The 17,497-nt window shown below is 37.2% G+C and overlaps 1 protein-coding gene across 3 annotated transcripts in view; it reads right to left on the bottom strand.

Annotated features, from left to right (window-relative positions):
- Window positions 1–17,497, bottom strand: part of cadps2 (Ca++-dependent secretion activator 2) — a 154,313-nt gene that overhangs the window by 33,649 nt on the left and 103,167 nt on the right. For all 3 annotated transcript variants that reach the window (XM_053477639.1, XM_053477645.1, XM_053477651.1), the window contains exons 12-13: window positions 16,723–16,850; window positions 8,714–8,901 (exon numbers count right to left, since the gene is read on the bottom strand). In XM_053477639.1, the coding sequence (XP_053333614.1) occupies window positions 8,714–8,901; window positions 16,723–16,850 (316 nt within the window). The remainder of the gene's footprint in view (window positions 1–8,713; window positions 8,902–16,722; window positions 16,851–17,497) is intronic.

The raw sequence follows: 17,497 nt of genomic DNA, 5'->3' as shown, positions 1-17,497 counted from the left end.
CCTCTTAAAGAAGTTGTTACAGGTCTGTGAGAGCAAAATAAAAGTGATTGGGAATGACAGTCATGAAGTGGTAGGCCATGTAAAACCACAGTGGGGCCAGTGGATGCTGTGAGACAGTGCACAGAGGTCACAAATTTTCTGCAGACTCAATAGCTATTCAAATTCAAATTTTATTTGTCACATACACAGTCATACACTGTAAGATATGTGAAATGCTTATATGACCGCCCGTGACCTTAAAAAAAAGCTTAGATAGATAGAAATAAATATGAATAAAAGGAAGTACAATAAAAAAATAATTTACGATAAAAAATAAAATATTATGTAAAAATAAGGACATTACACAATAGAGCAAAATATAAAAAAAAAAAAAAAAAAATTAATTTAGTGTAAAATATAAAAATTTAGTGTAAATAAAGAAGAAAAATGAAGTAAAAATAACTGGGGGTGTGCAAATATGCATAAAAAGTGTCTTATTAACGTGTCTTATTAACGTGTCTTGTGCAATGATTCAGAAATGAAAATATAAATATGTAAAGTGTAAGTGTGCATGAATGTGACCGTAAGTGACCATGAATGTCCAGTCAATTTTGGATGTTTAAAAGATGGTACAGTATTAGTCCTGGGTAGTGTTGTGGTTGAGAGACCTTATCGCCTGCATGAAGTAGCTCCACCTCAGTCTCTCTAACTTGGCCTTCAGGGAGAGAAATCACAGTCCATTGCTGAGGTGGCTGAGGTCCTTTACTATCCTTTACTATATAAAATCCACTATCAGCTCCATTGTCTTGCTGACGTTCAGGAGAAGTTTGTTCCTCTGGCACCAGTTCTCCAGATTTCCAATCTCCTTTGGAGCCTCTAGGCTGATTCGTTGTTGTTCGTGATCAGGCCCACCACAATGAGTACAGCAGGGGGCTCAGTGTGGTCTGCCAGTCAGGAAGTTGGAGATCCACTGACACACAGATGAGCTGAGTCCCAGGTGCTCCAGCTTGGTGGCAAGTGTGGAGGGAATTATGGTATTGAGTGCTGAGCTGTAGTCGATGAAGAGCATTTTAACATAATTCTCTTTCCGAGTGTCCAGGTGAGTGAGTGATGTGTAGAGGAGATGAGAGATGGCATCATCTGAAGAGCGGTTCGGGTGGTATGCAAACTGTAGTGGGTCCAGTGTGTCAGGCAGTGAAGGGATTATAAAGTCTCTGACCGTTCAAAGCACTTCATCACTACTGAGGTAAGGGGTACAGGGCGGTAATCATTAAGGAAAACAGGATGTGGTTTCTTTGGAACAGGAATAATGATGGACTCCTTAAAGCACATGGGGATCACCGACTGAGATAAAGAGAGGTTGAATATCTCTGTGAACACAGGAAGATAGGAGATACCATATGAATTCATAGCATTAGCATCGCTAGCATCTTTAGCTGCAGCCTTGAAGCGAGCATAGAAGGTGTTGAGCTCGTCTGCAATCGTCATACTGGATGTTAGTGCTTTATAGTCTGTTATTGTCCATAGTCCCTGCCACAGGCTCCTAGAGTCATGTTATAGGCAGCAGTGCAAGATCTCAGAGCGTCACGGATGTTTTTTTCCACCTACGGCTTCTGATTGGGAAACGTTTGATGTTCGTTTTCTGCACAGTATCATCCTCTAGTTTCCCGATGAATTGCACAACCGCTTCCATAAACACGTTGATGTCATCGGAGCTGTTTCGCAACATGTCCCAGTCTGTGTCATCGAGTGCGTCCTGTTTCATTTTCATAAGTTGGGCTTGGTATCTTAGTTCCAGTGAAAGGAATTTTTAATGCTTCAGCATACCAAGACATTTTGGACATTATTGGAATAGTTTGGGTATGGCTTCTTTCTGTTCCAACATAACTGTGGACCAGTGCACAAAGCAAGGTAAAACACCTATGGGATGAATTGGAGCGGAGACTGCAAGCCAGGCCTTCTTGTCCGACCTCACAAATATGCTTATGAAAGAATGGTCACAAATTCCCATAAACACACTTCTAAATCATGTGGAAAGCCCTTACAGATCAGTTGGAGCTGTTATAGCTGCAAAGGGTGGGCCAACATCATATTAACCTTATGGATTAAGAATTGGATGTTGAACTTTATTTGCATGTGAGGGCAAGCTAATACTCTTGGCAAAATTCTACAGCTATGTATTTATGTGTGATAATTGCAAATCTGGGTATTTTGCACTACAATGTATAAAGAACCAAAAATCTGGGAGGACCATGGAATTAGAAGGTGTGTCCAACTTTTAACTGGTAGAATGTGTGTGCACACACGAACACAAAACTGTCTAGTACACTGAGGCCAATAATTACTTTCCTTATAACAAATGACTGCTAAACGTAATTACACAGATTACATATGCACAAGTTAAAAGGTCAAGTAGCTGAAACCCATTGACCATAATCCAATGTAAACTACAGAATTTCCACAGGAACTACAATGATCCGTTGCGAGGCATTGTCTCTGACTTTCCAAGCCTCCTGACTTTTTGTAAATGGAAGAGCCCCAAACTCAAAACCAAGCTCTCCCTTTACTTTACTGTTTTAAGTGCAACTTGTAAACTGGTGTGCACTCCAAATCCCTCTTTATTAAATGAAATCCTTTCTCTTCTTTTTGACAAGAGCCAGCTAATCCGACAAGAGCACAAGAAAGGGTCTAAAGGGCTATGCTGGATTTTTTGCGAGTGTGTGTCAGAGAGAGAGAGAAAAAGGGGGAGAGAGAGAGAGAGAGAAAACGAGCCTAGCCTTGTCCAGAGCTTGTTCATGAAGAGACATTTTGGAAGAAAAGACAGAATGGGTGTTTTAAACCCTCCCACCCCCACCATTTCTCTCTCTTGCCTTTCTCTCCCTCTGTTTCTGCTCATTATTTCCACAGTAGGCCTCATAGTTGAACATCTGCTAACAAGAGGCCTGGGAATTGAACTACAAGCGCCAGGGTGAATTGCTCTGTTCTGTTGCTGTTCCTCTCTTTGTGAGAGTGCAATTTAGTCAAGGGATCAAGCTGTGCTTCTGGTCATCACTAAACCATGATGAAGTATTCACTACTCACGATAACCTTTCATCAAATGCTTCAATGGTATCACAAAGGCACACCAGAACTGGATAACAGCAAAGGAAAAGCATAAAATTGTAAACCTATATTAGCAGTAGAGGTATTCAAAGATCACTAAGCTTAACAGCAGAGAAAGCATATACAAACTGGTCATTTTTTTCTACCACTGAATCACAGCCAGTGCTGCATCATGTTTGGCTTAGATGGTGAGAGCAGGGCATTGAGGGGCAAACTCATTGTCCATGTCTAATGAAGCAAGGGTGTGTGAGACGAGCTGAACGCTGACCTGGGACTCAGATTCTCATTGAGATTCTCAATGGTACACATTTCAACACCATCTAAAAATTACTGCCATATAAACATGCTTGTTTAGCGTGTTGCAAGGCTCAAAGCATCACTCATATACTTAAAGTGTCCCTTCTATCATCGACTGTACATCCAAAACATTCATGAATTTTTTGTTAAAAGTGTGTGAACAAATATATGAGTTGGTCAGAGAACCCAGAACTACTGTACATATAACATGGCAGAATGTGAAGTGTTTTCCCAGGCTACCACACACGTACTAAAAACAAACACGTGATTACATTATACCATATGAATTACAAAAAAGGAAACTTGTGAAATGACTCCAACTACAGAGTGACAGATGAGAACCCATCTGTACATCATGTTTACAGTGTGAGTGGGCTGGAGGTGAAGGTGCGGTGGAGAGGGGAATGTCACAAGGAAAACTGACATCTTCACATGAGAGACACGTCAATAAGGCAGGGGGATTAGGACTGACATGTGAGAAGGGCCACTGGAGATTACTGTCTTGCCTGTCGCTCTTAGATACCGGACATGTCGGCATCAGTCCACACTGATTTCTGATTCTGATCTCACACACTAACACATCAGTATCTGTATAAACTCAACTCCGTACAAAGCCTCACTGAGCCGAACACACTTTGTTCAGCATTCAAGCAGACGTGCCACAAGCAAGTCATTCCTGATGTGGCTGTCAATCAATAGCAAGCCTTTGGTGCAGGTAAAATCTGACTTACTAAAAATACTGATTGAAAGTTTTTGCCACAACCAAAAATCTATTTTACAAAAATAGTTTTTAAAAAATGTTATAAAATTCCTTTTTGAATCCTTTTGGAAAGTCAGTAATCACCAGTTTGAAATGATTACACTATTTTACCTTTTAAAAAATAGAAATTACTCACAGAAAGCACTAAGCACTTTATTAGCATCACCTGTACATCTACTCATTCATGCAAGCAACTTCCTGGGAATTTTTTTTTTCACACACACACACACACACACACACACACACACACACACACACACACATATATACACATATATACACACACATATACACACACATATACACACACATATACACACACATATACACACACATATACACACATATATATACACACATATACACATATATATACACACATATACACACATATACACACATATACACACATATACACACACACACACACATACACATACACACACACAGTGTTTCATTAGTTTACTTAGAATGCAAGAATCAGCCATGTGATTTACTCGATTATGCAATTAATTTGATATTTTACGATGTAGAATTGATTTATGCTTTTTAAAAAATATTTAACTTTAAAACACTGAATTCTCTCAAATTGACAAATTCTTTTTATGGTTATGAGCGGTTGGTACAATATTGTCACAAACTGAACTGGAGTGTGGCGTAGGAGATTGCAAAAGAAAAAAAAGATTGCTTTGTATGAGACATGGCATTTGAAAAAAATAACACCACAAGTTACATGGCATTTCAATGCATATTTGATATTTTTTGTAATTTTATTATTTTAATTAATTAATTTATTTTTTGGGATTTTTTTCCCCCCGATTTTCTTATTTTAGTAGTGTCCAATTCCTCCCCATCACTAGGGGGCTCCCACATTAAGCTACTACTAACAGGGTTGAAAACTATCACGTGTTTCCTCCGAACCACGTGACGCCAACCAACTGCATCTTTTCGAACTGCTCGCTCACGCACCATTGGGGGCGGCATAACACATTCGGAGGACAGCGCTGTCCGCCCCTTCCTCTTGCGCAGGCTCACAGACGCCTCTGATTAGCTGTAGAGACGTGATTAATGTGGGAGCACAAAGTGCCTCTCATCCCTCCCCTCTGAGAGAGCTCGGCCAATCATCTCTCTCTAGACCTCCGGCTGTGAGAGGTTACAGCACCACCCGGGAACCGAACCAGCAATCTCCGGATGATAGGGCGAGCACTTTACCACTGTGCCACTCTGAGGCCTTTTAGTAATTAATCAATTAATAAATTCAATTACAGTCTACCTACAATTCACAGCTCTACAATGAACAGCAGCTCTGCGGATATAGCCTTGTTACATAGAGTGTCAACAAAGAATAGCCAGACAGGTTTGAGCTGACAGAAAACCACTCTATACAATTGTGGTGAGCAGAAAAACATCGCAAAATACATGACACATTGAATCTTGGTAAATGGGCTACAACACCAGAGGACCACATCAAGATCTACTCCTGTCAAAAGTTAAGGCTCCACATATCGGGATGCCTGAAGATTTCAAAAACATAGCCTGGTCCGATAAATCTCAATGTTTAAATTTGATGCAAACAGCATGACCCCATAGCCTCAACCTGTCTTGTGTCAACAGTCCTGGCTAGTGTAATAGTTTTCCTACCACACTATGTGCTCCTTAACAACAATTCATTTAGCACTACATGAGCACAACTGTCTATATGAATATTGTTAACTGGCCATGTGAATCCCTTCACAGCCACAATTTGTGCCTCCTTCATTAGCTTCTTTAAACTCAATAACTCACATCACAAAGCAAAAGTCCTCTCAGAGCGATTTCATCATCATGAGTTCAGCTGTTATTCAGTGGCATTCCTAGTCACCACATCTGGGTTTTTGATATTTTTCAACTATCATATACAGTATTATCCAGCTTTCTCATGGGAGGAAATCCTTTCAGTTTAGTTGCTTATGATCAGGGCCAAATGTTCTATTATAAATCAATGAATGCAGTGTGCATGGACAACTAAGGACACTCCTATCTCTACAATTTACACAGATCACTTACCTGGTAATAAAATTAATTATAAGTTGTCCTCCAGCAGAGTACACATCGAACATATGTACAGAGATATTGTTCTGGTTTATTTTTATTTTGTATTAGGATGTAAAAAAAAATGTCTGTACAAAGATTTTGTAAAAAAAAAATAAAATAAAAAAAAAAAATATATATATATATACATATATTTCCCCTCTTTCCCCACCAACTTGTGTGTTAAAAATATTAATGTCATGGAATTTGTTAATGATTTACTGGCACTGGGCCATCTTACTGTGAAAATTTTAATCAGCAACATGCTATAATGTCATATAAATAAATAATAAAAAAACAATAATCCATTATACAGTACATCCTAAGAATAAAGTGACCTGCAACAGTTGAATGTAATAAATTAGGAACAGACAAATACAGTAGGCTACAGACAAAAGAAAGTCTAAAAATCTCCCTGCATTGGCAGACATTATTTTTCATTTCTAGCATGACCATCGAAAACTCCAGTTCTATTAAGACATTAATTATTAAATGAACCAACAAACTGACAAAAAGCCACTACTGCCAGTTTTCATTTGTACCTAGCAATTAGCCAGAGAGGCTAATCACAATCACTCCTAATTATCTAAATTGGTGATCAGAGAGTGGCAGCACATACATGTGTATTTAAAGTCAATCAGATAAAATAAGTTAAATGCAGGTGATGTGCAATGAGAAGAGAGCTAATAGCTTTAAAGGGGACAGTCTACAAGCTAAACATGAAGAGCTTAAGCTAACAAGTGGACAAGGAAAATTGCTCATACCCACAAGCTCTGTTCATACTGTTCTAGTTCAGCTTGCTGCTTTATGGTGTTCTAGATCCCACGGAATAACTGATATTTTCTTGCTAAAATGCATAAATTAATTATCCCCAGACACTAAAAGCAAGCAAAAGTTTAATTAAATCATAATTTAGTAAGCCCTGCTCAAACAAATTCAGTAATTTTATTGTAATTGCTTAGTATTTGTGAATAATTGAAAGCTGTTAATTTAGTAAGAAGGTGGGAAAATGCTGTTTTCAATATCGCTCTCCTTAGCATTTTAGTCCTGTCTGAATTCATTATGCCAGTAATTGTTTACAGACTAAATTTGCACACACTTGGAGAGATTACATAGTATTTTACCTTATGTAAAATATGCACAAGAAATAACCTCAGACAATAATACAACAGTTACTGCAGTCAATGACGGGTACTTTCGAGATATTTAAAAGAATCTTAGGAGTAACTGCAGGGTACTTTACATTAAGCCAAGTACACATTAAATACTAAATTTGAACAAAGTCCATCATCTGTAAAAGCAGTGTAAAACAACTATTTTTTTTTTTTTGTGTTAATAGGCTACAGTATATTATATAAAGTACAGTAATAAGTCAATCTCGGTTCCATAATTTACCACTAACCATCTCTAATGAATAATATGAGGGACATGCATGACTTGTGATGAAAGTTCTTGTGAATGAAAGCAGTATGGTGATGAGACTCTAAGCTGCAGTAAAACATTTGAATGGTGCAAAGTTTTAAAGAAGACCTTACATCTGTGAATGACTATTCTGTCCAAGGTGGCTCAGTGCAGTCGTTCCCGTGAATAGTGGAACACCTGATCCATAAAAATTGATGGATAACTTTTTACCAACTTATGGAAGAGATGCATCCGTCTGTGTAAACTGTACACACAATCATTCATGAGCACATTACAGGAACTCGGCTGGGAGTTATTGTCACTTGTAGCAGGGAATAATATACTGTAGAGAAGTAAAGGAAGTTTTTACTCTCATAACTGTATTTTGTACAATCAAAAGTCCCAGTTTAACCTAAACACCTTTTGTATATTAATATTTAGTGCTCAACCCTATTTTTTTTTTGTAATATACAATAGGTGACAACATAAAAAAAATTGGGTCATGAAATGGAGTATGGAGAGATTGAAAAAAAAAATTGTGAAATTTGAAACAAAACAATTAACAACTAACAGTTACAGCAGTTTATAGGATAATTTAATAATTTCTGCCCATCACTTAAATTTTAATCCTAATTATATTTTCGATAAAATGTACAGTACATTAATAAATTGCAATCTTTAGGTTATATTCTTATAAAATCATTTGCTCCTTGGACAGAGCACATTTCCAAATGTGACGACGAAGACACATTTCTTCCTATGAAGAAGGAAGCACTGTGCTAGATTATAGTATCATTAGAGACATAAATGAGTCATTCTCAGAAGAGGAAGCATTTTTGACTGTTTATCTGTTTTTGACAAGACTGAAAATATATAGCAAGCTTTCTCACTAAAGTTGACTTTTATTACATGAAATAATGTGGAATTTAATTATTTATATAGTAAGAGCAAAAAATAGGTTAATAATTTTAATTATTATTGCTTATAATAAAATATGAATATTTAATAAATTGATAGATTAATAAATGTATAATTATATCATGTCCTTAAAGCTAAACAATAATAGTATGTGTGAGTAGGAGTGGTAGGGACGTGAGCTGATACCTGTTCCCATGGACATGAGAAGCGCAGAAGGCATAGCTGTAATGGAGCAGGGTGGGATCCACTAGCGCATTGTTCTCTGAGAATTCCATCAGGTCCTTCAAGTAACAGAGGTGGCGATGGCAGCCTCTCACGCCATACCGGGCACAGTACTCATCCAAAACAAACACCTGGCCTGGGCTGAACCATCCCTGCACAACCAGAAGAAATACAATCTCATAAGAGAAGGTGGAACTGTCTAATCTCATGTGAATCACTGGACAAACAACACTTAAGTATGAAGTCTTTGTGTTCAATAAATCAGGAAAAAATGCTAAGCCAAAAAAAAAAAAAAAAAGGAAAAAAAAAGACTGGTTGAGTTTTTCCTGCACAGCAGCCTGCACACTGGCTTTTATGTGCAGGTGAAGCTTTTACAGTCTAACAAGTTGCAGCTCTGACCTGAACTGCGCTGAACTCCTATAACTCAAACGATCTTCTGATGTACAGGAACTGGAACATGCATTGCATTTACATGCCTCTTATTTTTCTAACACATTACTGAGCACAATTTACAATGTAGGAAAAAGAAACAATTTCACAACATTTTAACAAACAAGTTAGACCATGGTTAAGCGCAAGCAATTCATTCATAGGCAGAAAAGTCAACATGATACTGGCGGGTGAAGCACGCTGAGAGGCTCCTGTTGCATTCATTAGCTCATTCATCCCTCGCATAATAACTAAATTAGGCATGAATCTTACAAAGTTAATTAACATGCCTTCTCCGTAGGAACATTAACAAATTAGCACTTTGAGGGGGCCGCTCGCCTACGACAGTGCTGAGGGCTGGGAGTCGTGAGGACGGAGCTGTGGCGCAGAAGCGTGCGAGAGACCAGCAGGCTTGACACAGACCCTTATTTGACCTCCCAGCCTGCAAACGAGGATGGAGTGATCATTACTGTTAAAGATGGGGAGATGAGGAGCGTGGTTCAGAGGCCACACAGACCTGACACATACTGTACTGAGTGTATTTTGACTTGAGTTTGTGTCTCTGTGCTGCCTTTCTGTCCCTTATCTCTGCTTTTACCTTCCAACTCTTTCTTTTCCAGCATACTGTACAGCTTGTACTTAAATTAAATGAGGCTTTAGTTTACGCTGATTTATATTTCTATTAAAAAACTAAACAATTTAAGTGCTGGATTCCTGTTACCTTATATGACTGCACTACTGAATATTTATCTGATGATTTTTTTTTTTTATTAATGGGTGACTATATTTGTTTAAATTTTTTTTTAATGACGCCAATAAATAGAAATGTGACATCCTTCTACACAACCAATCTCTCTCTCTCTCTCTCTCTCTCTATTGATCTCTTTCTCTCCACTTTGTCACTATGCCTGTCTCTCAGCCTGTCTCTACCCTGGATCTATTAATATCGCACCACTAAGAGCTGCAGCATAATGGCCCGGTGCCGAGCAGAGTGCCACAAGATGTTCCACCGTGACAAACAGATGGCCTGCTCGTGTCTTGGCTCCGACCGCTCAATTACCACTAGCAATTGACTGAGACGGCACTCGCGTCGTCCTAACGAGCACGGCACAGTCTGGCTCCTACTGCTGCTCATAGTCTGAAAGAGCAGAAAAATCTCCTCACACAGGCATAGAAGAAAAGACAGACAATTCAAGTACAAAGGTATCTGTGACCAGCCTGCTTTTACAGTGCATGATGCACAAATGAGCAAATGTCTAATTCCAGGAACATTTTTTGGCTGATCCAAAACCTACGTCGCTGCATCATGCAAATTTAGTGTATTAGATGGATAAATCCAACACGTAAGGGATGTAACCAGATACTAATACATACTGTATGTAGGTGCTCTATTTTTTTTTTATTAAACATGAACCTGAACCAGAATTAAATAAATTTATTCTATGCCACCAAGAAAGGATTCAATTAAAAAAAGCTTGAAAAACTAGCACCATTTATCCATGCATCACAGAATTACTATGCTGCAGAGCTAGATATTTTGTTTCTCGTTTCCTTAATTAATTTTCTTTATTTCTTGCTCTAAATCATTATGTCTAATTAGTGGAAAACAAACATCCATGATTACCTTGCATATCCACAATGGAAAAGTTGTGTTTTTTTAACATACAATACAAAAGCAGTCGAGGTCTGTTTTTTGTAGCGCAAAAATAATTTAGAAGCATATTTTTTATTTTATGACAAATAGCAGCTCTTGGTACATAATCTTATTTTTTTTGTCAGAGCTATGTCTGATGATTTGGTTGAGTTTAAATGTTTTATGGTCCGAAAAAAAGCATGGTCTCTGTATGTAATGTTAATCAGAATTAAAAATTCATACCCACTTATGTCTAGAACGAAACTTACTGTTACACAAACATTAAACTATTAAACCATCTATAAAGGTTAAATAGCTGTGAATGTGAAAATAAGTCACATGTAACATTTTGCAAAATACCTATGATGTGCCAGGCATTTAAGCCCCTTCTACATAATTTTTTTTAAAGCCTGAATGGCATGGTAATGATCAGTATTAAGCAGGCTGTTCTGTCTCTTATATTCAAGGCCTCCAGATGACAAGACCTCCGTTTGCAGACAGATCTCATTAATAAAGGTATGATTTTCGAACAGTTGCATGTTTGTGAGGTGATGCAAGTGTGTGAGTATTATGGGAAGTGAGGGTGATTGGGTGGAGTGTAAAGTGGATATGAGCAATTATATTACAGCTGAACATGACTGGCCCTTACTGCCCCTCATTTGCTTTACATTCACAGGCATCTGGTTCCATACCTTTTACATACAAAGGGGTGGGCAGGCTTTTTCTATTAACGTACAACTTCAAAAATACCAACTCTTTTTCATAATAAGCTCCTGTTTTTTTTTTTTAACTATATGATTCATATGATGATCAAGTTCACTAACTAATGCCTGTGCCATTGTACTGAAACTCATTAAAGCTGTGTTTGGGGTATAGGGACAAAGCTGCAGGTAATTAAAATTATTTTGATATCCGGAATAAAAACATTATTTATTGAAGAGCTATATAAACAAGAAATTAATACTGAGTAACTGAGATGGCTGACAAAAATATGGCCTTTTTGTGAAAACAGTTCCAAAAGCTTTCAATCAGGTGTAGTAGAGGTTATCATTTTTTACCAAATCACTTTGTTCTTTGTTTTAGTCAGTTGATCAGTTAAAACTTATAATAATATCGATATACAACAAATTTTAGCTTTAGCACAAAGTGAAAAAAACAACTGTGCTGTGAATATTCTTTTACATAGTTATAGAACTAGCCATATAGTGATGTATTCTTGTTTTCAGTTAAATGTATGATGGATTATTCAGTTCTTTGAATATTGGCTGATGTTAAAAAAAAAAAAAAAAAAACTAACAAAAAAAAAAACTGGGGAAAAAAACTCTGTAAAAAGTAGTGTACTGCTCTCCAGCACTTTAGCAAACATCATGCCTTGTGCTTCAGCCAAATATTAAATTTTTTGACTCATCAGTCCAGAACATCTGCTGCCATTTTCTGCACCCAGTTTCTATGTTTTTGTGCATAGTTAAGTCACTTAGCCTTGTTTGCACTTCAGAGGTATGAAACTGTCTTGCACATCCTCAATTTTTTGGGGCAGAGGTTCACTGTTCCTCACCCAGCTTTAAGCCTCCTAATGAGCTGTTTCTTTCATACAGTTAATGTCTGTACAGTATTTCAACTTACAGTATATATCGTACAATCATACAAGTGATTATGATCCTACACAATCCCTGACTTTGTGCAAGTGTAGGAATTTATGCTGCTTTGAAGCCAAAGGCTAGTCACACAAAATATTGATTTTATTTAAATGTTTATTACAATTTACTTTGCAATTTGTAAATTCATACTGTAGAAATAGAAACAATTAAAATATATTTTTGAAAGCATTCTTGCTTTACAACATTTCCTTACACATGCCTAAAAGTCTTGCACAGTATTGTGCACACAGTACCAGTCAAATGTTTAGATGCACCTAATCAAATTTTTTATAGTGATTTTTTTTTTCTATTTTAAATGAATATTGGTTCTAGTTGTTATTTTGTAAGGTTAGCTGTTATATAATAGTTATTGTCAACTGCATTTACTAAACCCATCAAGAACCATAAGGAAACTGACTCTCATGAAGACCCTCGCAGGAAAGCAAGTCCAAACCTTACCTTTGCTGCAGAGATGACGTTCATATATATCATACATCTATTTTAATATCTATCTATTCATCTATCTACACACACACACACACACAAACACACACACACACACACACACACATATCAACAGATCTAATAAAAATACATTATAGATACAGTTTATAGTTTTGCCTTTTTGTTGAAATGCATTTGATTGGGGGAGGATTAGTCCAAATATTGAGGCAAATATTTTTTGCGGTATTTGTGGTGAAGTTTAAACTTCATATATTACAATCAGTAAACTTTAACTCAACAACTTGGGTAGTCATCTTAACTACCAGTTCCTTCCCTATTTTTTTTTAACAGACATCAAATTGGCATGGCCTCACACACAGTGTACATAAACTTTCTCTACTTTTAGGCCATGTCCACAAGTATCCAGGTATTTCTAAAAACAGATTTTTATCTGCGCTTTTGGCCTTTTGTCCACATGCAAACGCAGTTTTGGTTGCTGAAGAGGAAGCTTGTGGAATTGGTGTTGTGTGGACAGGGGAAACAGATTTTGGTTTGTTGTAACGTCACCGATGATGTCAATGTCTGTGTGCTAGTCTCCTTGATTTGACGTCAGCTTTGTTTATAAGGATATTTTGTGCAATGGTGGACTTAAGTACAGTAAACTAGTGACTGTGTTAATGTTGCTTACAAAACTTTTTACACGCGCAGTACACTTGCAGTTATTCGATCGGTAACAAACAAAGCTACCTGAAGTCCTATGAAGCTCACTGCTGCTATATACAAAACTCAGACGACACAGACCACACGGACAGCAACAGCAGTTTTGTACGAGACCTGATGAACTTTTACAAAGCTCAACTGGTGGTGACGTTTTGTCTAGGCTTCTGATTGGCCCCCTGTTGATTAAGGATGCTCCTAACAGTACTTAACGGGGTGTTTTCATGTGGACAAAGATATTTTTAAAATGTAGGTCGTCCGGACAGAATAATTTATGAAAAAAAAGGTGGAAGAATTTGTAAAAAATACCCGGCTACATGTGAACATGACCTTAATGAAGCTATAGAGTTTATGAGCTTTACAAGAGTTAATAAACAGACATGTTTATTTATTGCAAGATTTAATCTGCGATGTGTAAAGCAACAGCGCTAACCACTTTCCCTACACAGACAGTACTTGCTTAAATCAATAATCTTGACCATGCTCATTACTGTATTGAGGATTTAATGAAAAAAATTAGAGCGATCACTACTCTAATGGCTAGCTTGTTGCTAAACTACACACTATAGTTTGCTGTTGTTGCAATTTCAGTCAAAAACGTTGAATGATATTCATTACAGTAGAATAGAACGAATGTAACTTTAAAAGATTTGTTAAATCAGCTTTTTATGTGCTTCACGTATTCTCCAGAGCAAAGAAAAGACATAGTTTCATCAGGGCATGTATAATTTTTCAACTACTTTTCAGCGGCATGTGCAGAGATGGAAAAATGACATTAGCACAACATGTAAAATAACACTTACAAGGCACCACAAATGGAACATAAGTAGAGCAGTAAACACTCAACATCTAGAACGGCAAACAAATCAGTGAAAGGGTTTAGATCAAACAAATTCCAACATTCTTTCTTTTACATAATTTCTTCTTAAAAAGCCCATTTAAAATGTATGGAGTTGTGAATGATGACTTTATGAAGATTAACATTTGAGTCATGAATCATGTCAATGTCTTCTGGTATAAATTAATATTCCTCAGCTTCTCCATTCTGTCTCAAGGGCATACAGACTTTTTTCTATTTTTTTTCTACTACATATGCTATTTATCTTTAAAAACTGTTTTTTTTTTGCTCCTAATTCGCTCTGTTTCACATTTAATGCTATTTTTGGATCTAAAAGAGAAGCAATAATATCTAAATCCAAATATTTTATAGCACACAGCATGGCACATTTAAAACATAATACATGGTACAGGAGTATGTAACACTCTCAGGCAGTGTGGCACGTACCGTATACAGAGAAAGTACTAGACAAATGAAACAATATCCTAAGCAATATCCTAAGCCCATTTAATAAATGGTTATTCATTTATGCCATGTCCAAATAGAGAGTTTAACTGGAAAAATAACTGTTAAACAGTATTTTACTAGCATTTTATTTCTGTCCATTCCCTGTAGATGTGATGATTATGTCATTATTAGACATGGTGTTTATAAGCATATAATTGTGCAGCAATTAATTATCTGCCAATGCTAGCTAGTTTTCTTTTGTAATTTAAGACTTTGTCTTGTGATTTATGATTTGTAATTGTTTTAGAATGGAAATGTTCTAAAAGAAATTTATTTTCTAATTACTTGTGGGGGCCATCAGGTGATGAATAAACACATACTGTACAGTAAGTAGATTTAATATTATTTTGATAGCCATGTTGGCACAAGATGTACTGTAGTATCGCCGTGTTAGAGCTCCAGGACTTCTGGTTTGCTCCAGTTTCTTCTCATCTCCCAATTAAAAAACAAAACAAAACATGACAGTAGGTGGACTGTAAAGTAGTTAAGTCTGTAATAAGTTTAAAAAATCAAGGATGTTCAATTAAAATTGGATATTTTTCTTAGTAAGCAAGCAATTTGCATCACTGAGCATCAGTGTTGTGCATTTTACCGTAAGTAAGTGACTATTTCTTGTAATTGGTATACAATGATTTGATATTCAGGACACTCAGATGTCAGTAAAAGTCCTAAAAGAGTGGTTAATTAAACAAAAGCTGTCCTTAATTTGCCCTTATGATGCCTCAAGTCGTATTTTTACAGTACATATACTGCATTCGATGACCACACAGACACAGATGTCCTTCTCCCAGGAATCATGGGAACAGCACCATATTCAGGTGGCTTTTGTGGCTCTGTGATTTCAAGAAGGCATTTTGCTGTCCACTAATGTTGAAACAAAAGCAGACTCACAAAGAGCTGAGTGCAGATGTGGTGTGAAAGCAGGTCTAATGAGGACAAAAGCAGAAGCTGGTCATATATGTTTGCACAATATAAGAAATAAAATTTCCTGAATGCGTCAGATTTCTCGTGTAAGCCTTGATATTTCAACTTAAAACACAGACACTCTTTCATTCCTAAATTACATTTCAATCACCCCATGTGCAGTGTTTGCTGACAAGTAAACGGGACTATTTGCAACACTCATTCCTGTCTGCTTTTTCATACATATAAGCATTGGAAGTCACAGCACGGTTCTTTTCTTCACCCTGCTGAGGAACACGGAGCAACACGATGGGTTTCCTTTTTGTGGTGTATTGATTGGAACCGTTTATACTCCTCTTGAGCATGAGCTCTCACTTAGCCTGGAGGGCCATATCCCTCCCCTGTGGACATTTAAACCCCCAACATACACACACACACACACACACACACACACACACACACACACACACACACACACACACCTCCAACTAGAGCAACATATACACATCCACGCCACACACCATTTGAGCTTTAGAGCACTGGTTGTTTGGTAGCTTTGACATTACAGATGTGAAAATGAAAATAAAGCAATCAAATATCAGTACCTTTGAGAGTTTTTTTCAGTGTGTGCTACCACTGATTTATTCTTTAATTCTTCTCCGTTCTCTTTCTTTCCCTTTGAATATCACTGGACTTGCACTGCAGAACATATACGGATCTGTACAATATAACCTAAATAAAAATGATCGCAGTTCATCGTCATAAGTTAAGCTTGACATAGTTCTATTAAGGGTTCGTGTACACACTTCCCAGTTTTGTTCTCACCCAAACAGCATGAACACAAACACAGAAAAGATAAGCTCACCAGGCATGAGAAGGAGTCGTTCATGCGGTGGAGGAGTGTGTGTTTCTGCAGCATTTGGAACAGCCTGGAGTGATCGAAGCTGCAGGGAACAGCAGAGATGAGCTCCTCAACTCCTGCCCTCTCCAAACCTGAGACACAAACACACTTATTTCAGCCTGAACAATAATAACAATACCAGTGCGATAACTAATAGACAAAGTTCTTGGTCACAAAGTGATTCGAATTGGCAAATATGGTGCAACTATAAATGTAAATTAGATATTAATTTACATAATTTCTGAACATAAATAAAATTGAAGGATAATAAGTAACAGGCTCATCACGCTTTCTTATTCTCCAGTAAGTGCATTGATGCAACTGATAACTTGTCTATACAGGCAGGAGAAATATCAGAGCTCACACTTTAGAATGCTCTGTAAAGAACACAAATCTGTCTTTGGTTGCGTTGGCATCACTGTCTTCCTTTATTTGCATGTCACTTCTTTTGGCCAAAGCTACTCTGTGACAGCCAGTTTTCCTGCTTCAGCAGTAAACATTTGACACTTACAGCCTTGCTCAGACATGTGATGCCCATCATCTGACAGCAGTTTCCTACTCGAGCACATTCTGATCTTCAGTTACCACAATTCAGCTGATAAAAAGATGCATGCATGCATGGAACCAAGAATCTTTCAGCTGAGTGAACTATGACTGGAATACATTTTTGAAAATTGAAGCATGCAATTAATTTTCACCACTTTCTGAATATTTTACTACCGTCTAAACACGAGTTTAA

Source organism: Clarias gariepinus, chromosome 2, assembly GCF_024256425.1.
Source record: "Clarias gariepinus isolate MV-2021 ecotype Netherlands chromosome 2, CGAR_prim_01v2, whole genome shotgun sequence".
NCBI lineage: Eukaryota > Metazoa > Chordata > Actinopteri > Siluriformes > Clariidae > Clarias > Clarias gariepinus.
Note: the sequence above shows the minus strand (reverse complement) of the source record. Positions and strands in the feature narration are given on the sequence as shown.